The 7,228-nt window shown below is 44.1% G+C and overlaps 2 protein-coding genes across 4 annotated transcripts in view; both read right to left on the reverse strand.

Annotated features, from left to right (window-relative positions):
* The window catches only part of LOC142992391 (BAR/IMD domain-containing adapter protein 2-like), a 40,825-nt gene extending 38,717 nt beyond the window's left edge, over positions 1–2,108 (reverse strand). For all 3 annotated transcript variants that reach the window (XM_076142803.1, XM_076142800.1, XM_076142802.1), the window contains exon 1: positions 1,889–2,108. In XM_076142803.1, the coding sequence (XP_075998918.1) occupies positions 1,889–1,960 (72 nt within the window). In that variant the 5' untranslated portion in view covers positions 1,961–2,108. The remainder of the gene's footprint in view (positions 1–1,888) is intronic.
* A 1,231-nt stretch (positions 2,109–3,339) lies between these two features.
* LOC142992307 (charged multivesicular body protein 6-like) lies at positions 3,340–7,159 on the reverse strand. The gene is made up of 8 exons (XM_076142674.1): positions 6,947–7,159; positions 6,478–6,587; positions 6,022–6,109; positions 5,742–5,828; positions 5,173–5,238; positions 4,652–4,732; positions 3,762–3,891; positions 3,340–3,672 (listed from the first exon to the last, which is right to left on the reverse strand). Exons 1-8 carry the CDS (start codon positions 7,010–7,012, stop codon positions 3,623–3,625), a joined length of 678 nt encoding a protein of 225 aa, XP_075998789.1. The 5' UTR covers positions 7,013–7,159; the 3' UTR covers positions 3,340–3,622.
* Positions 7,160–7,228: the final 69 nt, after the last annotated feature.

The raw sequence follows: 7,228 nt of genomic DNA on the forward strand, positions 1-7,228 counted from the left end.
GAACTCAAACCTCAGACAATCTGTCATCCCTGCATTGAAGTGTCAAGTACTCCCTTCTCAAGTGCGGTTGAAAGATCACACAGACCACACCTACTGTGACAGACTCGTGCTAGTCACATCCGAGTCAAACGCAGTACGGGATGACTCAAAGTAAACAATCTCTGTAAATAGCAAACCAGAAGAAGAAGAAGAAGAAAGAAGGAACCTTTTTCTACAGCCAGTGTTGGAGGAAGATGTGTCCTCTCTCTCTCTCTCTGCCCTCTGAGTTTATGCCAGGAGGTCAGATTCCTGGAGCAGGTGAGGGATTCTGCCTCTCCACTCCGCTGCCCATCAGTGGGCCGGCTGTCAGGGCTCTGATGGGGCACCTCCACCCCGCCGGACACAGAGACCCTGCTGCCTGCTGGTTCTCGGGGGAGCAGACCCTCTACTGGAAAGACCTCTGAGACAACTTCACCACGACTATCTTAATGTAGCTTCACCACGGTATCTGTTTCATACACTGATGACAAAAGCCCTAAGCCAAAAGGATACACTGTAGGTTTTACCCTCAGAAATAGCTCCTGAAATAGTGACTTCCCATGTTGGCTCTAAAAAAAGCTCTAGTCAGTCAGTCTTGGCTCATTTGACCTCATTTCTGATAGATGTCCAATCCCTGTAGGAAAGCGAGCAGCTCTCTTCCTGTTCTTGTGCTGTGCTCTTCTTTTGGGGCAAAGACTGTTGGCTAAGGGGGACAGGAGTGGTTAAAAGTGCCATATTGAAGGGTTGTAGCGTGTAGATCTTATATAGTATAATGCTAAACAACATCTTTGGGGTCAGTGAGATGGATTCATCCAATCCAGATGGAAATCTGAGATTGTAAAGTCACAGTGCACTCAGGTGTGTCGACCTCATAACATTCCAACACAAGCAACAGGTGCTCTTCATTCTAAAACATGTCAGAAGGTAAACAAGAGAGTTACAAGTAAATGTCTCATGATGCATTCAAGGCCAACGACAGTTCATTATTTTCGCTATTCGTACTTTCTTCAGAATCTTGGAATCTTGAATCTTTTCTGAACTAATACAGAAGAACCGTTCACAAATGCTTAGGAACCAGATGTTATTTCAAATGAAGCTCGGTGTGTCCTGTGAAGTCAGACAGTCAAGTAATGAATATTGATGAGCAAAGTTCGCTTTTTTTGTCTGAACAGGTTTGAATGTTGAAATGCCTGTAGGGCAAATGTTTGCTTCCAGTCCTGTTGCAACAGAGAAGCCCAACCTCATGTATTTGTTAAACACCAACTTCTGGAATGCCCCAATCAGCGAGAACACACACACACACACACACACACACACACACACACACATCTGAAGCTTTGTCTAATTACACCGACAACTGAAGACATCAGCACACTATACATGATGCATACATACGTTAGATGGAGATATAGATATACGAGACCTAGATATGAGAGAGAGAGAGAGAGAGAGAGAGAGAGAGAGAGAGAGAGAGAGAGAGAGAGAGAGAGAGAGAGAGATTTTCCACGGGGGGGGGGGGGGGGGGGGGGGGGGGGGCAGTTTTTGACAGAGTCCGAGGTCTCACCTTGATTATAAAAACCTGTTGTTGTGCGTTAAATGCGGATCGTGCGGAGGTGGACGACGGAGCTGAAAAAAAAACTGGCTAAATTTGATCAATTTGTGCTCTGATCAAACAGTCAATAAGCAAGTGAGCGCTGTGTGAACAGTACTGCGCCTCTCCTCATAAGAGATGAACCGACAAACATGCTGAGGGTTTGAATCCGTCTCTAACGCTGAATAACGAAGCGCGTTTCATTGCGGAATCGAGGAACCTGTATGGAAGCTCAAATGCAAATCATGTGAAAACTTTACGCATTAAGTTGCACTGTACCTTGTAGACATTTTCCGTTATGCGGTGAACCTCGTCGGTGCGAGACATCCTGAAATCTTCAGCCGGGACCATAGACGGTATTTTCCTTAAAAAATGTATCCAGGTAAAAAAGGGGAATAGGTAAATACACGAGTTTGGTCAAACAATGGGCGAGGCGACTGCGAGACGATGCTGCGCTCTGGAAACCCCACGCCAACTGAACACACCTTCCCTCCACACAGCTGACAGGCGGCTCTCATGCTGCGTTCACGAGTCGCTCCCAAGCTCCGATTTCTCACGATTCCCAAGTCGCACGTTGAAGTGCTCGGAAATAAAGTGAGAAATCGAACAAGACGCGAGTTTGTTATGCGTTTTTTTGTTATATCGCACTGAGGCGGTGCGACACTGACCGTGATAGTTATGCATCAGAGTGTTTTAGTAACTTTTATTAATTTGTCTTCCTTAAATGACGCGAGCCAGGTTTCTGTTTGGGGTTGGGTTTCTATTCAACAGTGTGTCTCAACATAATAGCAAGGAAACACCCATGACAAGTTGCCAATATGTCTCTCTCTCTCTCTCACACACACACACACACACACACACACTGCCCATTTTCCACGCGTTAGGAGTGTGTGAACACCTGGAACACACACATATCAAATGAAATTTATAGAAGGATCTCTTAGAATACGTCATTGTCTTAGCTGTATACAAAAGTACATATTGGGTTGTTGTGTTTTAAATACATTCTCTTAAATCGGGGAGAAGTTTCTCAAATAAAGGAGCAGATGGTGAGTGAGGATCAGAATGCATATATAATGGGATTGTGTGTGTTATAGGATTAGACATAAGCTATACGTATGTGCTCGTATCTTTGGTTGTTTCCCCCTCAGTCGTCACATGAACGCATCACCTCAACAATGAATGAGGTCAGATCAGATTATAAATTGTTTTCCCTCATTCCCATCAAGCTTCTCACCTTCTTCATATTTACAGAGGGATAAATTTATGTATACAACAGCATTATGTAAGGCTGTTTTCAGTAACACCATAGGTGATGTTTTTCTCACGGTGGATAATTTGTGTGAGCTGCACTGCACATGATAATTACAGTCTAAGTACCCACTGAGTGTGGGACTGTAAATATTGCATTGTCTTTCTTGTCTAAACGTCTCCCACATCTAAACAACACGAGCTCTCTAGTTTGTCAATAACACACACATCACAGGTGGGATGTGAATGAAAACGTGAATAGTTTGTGCAAGTCAAAAAACTAGTAAACAGTGCACCCTGCTGGCGAACGCTGGACACGCGGACTGAAAGGAAAGGAGAGGAAACATTGATACATGATGGCAACACTTGAAGAATTGTATAATGAAGAGCACAGCTGAGGTTCTTACTTTGAACACAATTATAAAAACATGTGCGGGAAAGCAAGAGAATAAACACAAAGGCTGTCATTTAAGACTTTAATGTGTAAAACATCTAAAAATCAGTGTTGTCGTCAAGTTATATCATAATCAGCGGTTACACAGTGACATTTGCTAATCCAAGTCAGACATAGAAAAGCAGTTAGCTGAGAGGAGCCGCAAAGCAAAACCACAGGCGCAGCGCTAATCCTGTCAGAGATGTAAAGGCGCAGTGATGTCTGCAGCTCCCATGCGCCCACCGACAATTAGGGAGAAAACACTGTGAAAGAACCTCGGTACTCCGTGAAGCCCGAACGCTGGATATCAACATTAAAAATTCAGTCTCTTAGGCTGCCAACATTTCTCTGTCTTGCTTGATCTTTGCTCCTTTCCTCTCTAGAAAAACACAAAGACAAATCAATACAATCAGCCGTGAGCAACATATACATGGAGTGTGTAAGAAAAAGTGAGGAATTTTGCAATACCTGGTTCGGGTTTAGCTGCCTCGGGGACCTCAGGGACCTCTGGGACCTCTGGGACCTCTGGGACCTCTGGGACCTCTGGGACCTCTGGTATTGGCTCAGTGGGGACCTCTGGAAGTGTTACATCTTCCCCCTGCAGCAATAGAAGCGACAGAGGTTTAACTTTAAGTCACCTTTTCTTGCTAATGAGGGGTTAATGAGATTTCTGATTTGGCTTCTAGGTGATTCCCGGGATAAGCAGGTGTGGTGAACGGATGGATTCTGGTGATTCCAGGTGCTGTTTGCCTTTTCATCACCGAAGCACCACTTAGGCTGCATTTCACTAAAGCCATTACACACTTTGAGAGGAGAACATCTGCTGACTTTTGTTTTGTCCCTCCGTCATCATATTTCTTTCTCCATATCAAGTCGAGCTCAAATACATATAATTATTTCCAGTGCGACACAATTGTACAATTTATTTGTATAATGGACTCAAACTCAGACTGATCGTTAGTGTCTGCATCCCACTGTGAGACGGAGTCATTTCAGCCGGTTCTGCCACTGATTTGTCAATTCCTGCTAGTAATTATTATGAATCATGCAAATTCATATTCACAACTCTTATCTGTACTCTAATGTTGCACAAAAACATACTGTTCCTTTTGAAAAATGATTCTAACTTTGCAGCGATGATAACCCCTTCGAAAGAGACCCAATTCTGCATTCGACAGCAGTCTGAGGTCAGAGCACTGCCGTGCAGCTTGGGTATGAAACCAGCACTTTGCTCAGCTGTGGAGCCTTCATCGCGCCGCTCTTCAAACAGCTTTGTATATCTATCTGGGAATGGGAAGTGGGCCGCTACAGGAACGGCGAGCGAACACAGTCTGTACACAAATCAGCTCAACACCCACCTGAGCGATGGCTTCCAGCTCGGCTAGAACGGCGTCCTCGTCCTCCTGTGTCAGAGCCCCGGCCAACATCTCGTCGATTTGCTGCAGGAACAGAAAATTGCAAATTAGCCGCACGGCACACCGACACCTACAGTGCTTAGTTATTTATTTATTTATCTATCTCTTTGTCTTCCTGCTGAGTAAGTGCAAGCTCGGACGCTTAACCTCTTCCAATTCGGCTGTGCCCACCGGTGGTTACATCATTAAAAACTCAAGCTGTGAAGCAAGTTGTGCATTTTTTCAAAGCTATGAAACATTTTGTGTCAAAAAATACCACATGTGTCAGCCTGGATTTGGAGGAAATGTGTTAAAAAAAAAGTACAAAAGTGAGCATCACTCCACTGTCAGCAAAGAACTGTGGTATTGGTGCTCCTGTTCGGCCCGATAATACTACCGATATCATTATTATTGTCATTATTATCATGATATAAAGGAGCAATGGGTCTGTTCAGGCTCTCTGGTCTGACATGGAGCTGCATTACTCTTTGATATTCGATGGCTTCCTGCGTGTCGTCCAAGATTCTCTCCACATCTTCTATCGACATGATCTGACACAAACAGGAAACAGAAGCACACATGAGAAATGACTCCAAACGTGATCATAGGACACTAAACATTTACTTCAATGTGTTTTTTCAGACATTTTTTATCTCTTTTATGGCTGGCTTGTAATTTTCCCTGAGAAAACTCTGTCCACCGTATCCAAGGAAGTGCCGCTCTCACACTCCTGTAGTCAAGGCTTTCCTCTTTAATCCTTTAATCTTCAAACAATGTGCAGCAGCTACGCTAACAGAAGCCACATGTTTCCTGTGCTGCTCAATTCTCAACCACCCGGGGATCGAATTAAAGACCAAAACTGCATTTGTCTGGTTTCTACAGGGTGTACACACACACACACACACACACACACACACCCCCACACCCACCCCCCCACACACACACACACACACACACACACACACACACACACACACACACACACACACACACACACACACACACACACACACACACACACACACACACACACACACACACACACACACATTACCTGGTGCATACTCTTCAGACAATCATTGCCGACCTTCAGTCCCTCGATGACTTTCATCTCAATTTGCATAAATTCAATATCCTGGACCTGTGGAAAAATGTTGGTATGTATAAATAAAATTCTCGAGCTCAGATGTCTGACAAATTTACACAAAAAAGTCAAATTGCACCACAGTATCTTAAGATCCAGTATAAAGTGGAGCTGTGGGAAGATGTGCCAGCCCACTAACACATAGATATATCTCAGTATATAACATAAATATGAAGTTAATACATCTCACCATGCGCTCCAGGTTTGAAATCTGAGTTTCCGTCTTATCTAGCAGCTGATCCTGATAACGCTTCTTCTTGAGAAGGAGCAGTGCCTTCCTGCAAAAGAACCAAAAACATCCCATAATAGTATGAAAACATAGATACAGAGGACTACGCTTAATAACAGCTTTAGATAAAATGTATTACCCATAACTACATCCTTAAATCTGGCAAAGTATCTTTCTGGCTCCATTATATATTAAATTCCCTTTTTTTAACTAATCCCAAAGGCTGTTTGGGACTTTCACTAATAAGAGAACAACAGGATCATTGTGTGTTTGTTGGTGCTCAGTGGTACAAACATGGATGCAGTCTTAGGACATAAACACATGTCAGCTGTAGCTTCTCTGATCTACTGCATCATCCCTACACACTGACGTCTGTCCATCCTAACCAGATGTTTCTGTGTGTGTGAAGGTTCTCACTCTTTGCTTCCATCTCTCAGCAGCTGCTTGGCCAGGAGTCTCTCTCTCTGCAGCTGGACGGTGATCCTCCTCTGGTACTGCTTCAGTTTATCTCGCTGCTGTTTCAGTTGCTACAAAACACAGAAAACGACCAGGACACTTTTTTGAACACGAATTTATACAGTGTATTACTGAATGAATTCTGAAATAATGATGCTTGATTAAATTAAATATTGGTTTTGGCTGTTAAATGTGCAAAATATGACACATCTCCTATCCACCTGCAAATTACGTCACTATGTAAGTTCAGGTGCAGACTGGTTTGAGCTCGTTTGGATCCTCTCTGGTTGATTCTGTGATCTATCTCAGTAGGATCCAGGGTTTGATTCGCCTCCTTAAATGTGTAATGGCCACAACACCGCACAGCTAATCTGCCATGTTGACGTGATCGTTCTCCGTTAATCTGAGTCCGTTACCGACATCAACTCACCAGCACGGCTTTGTCCTGCTCCGTCACTCGGGAGGTTTGACTCTTTCTCCCGAAAACGTTTCCCATTATTTACCCACATCGCCGCCAGATCCGCCGTGGTTAACAGAACAAAAGTATCCCTCGATGACACATTCTGCCATGACAATAAACAACTTAAAGCGCTAGCAGGCTAACTCGCCGCCATCGCGACCTCCTAATGCCGTTCTTCCTACGGCGGCCGAGAAGGGAAAACGTCTACTACGGTTTCTACATATGACGAGAAGGGGCTATAAGTGCGGTTGT

Source organism: Genypterus blacodes, unplaced genomic scaffold (assembly GCF_046128005.1).
Source record: "Genypterus blacodes isolate CSIRO-AG114 ecotype Tasmania unplaced genomic scaffold, CSIRO-AGI_Gbla_v1 ptg000022l_1, whole genome shotgun sequence".
In the NCBI taxonomy this organism is placed as follows: domain Eukaryota; kingdom Metazoa; phylum Chordata; class Actinopteri; order Ophidiiformes; family Ophidiidae; genus Genypterus; species Genypterus blacodes.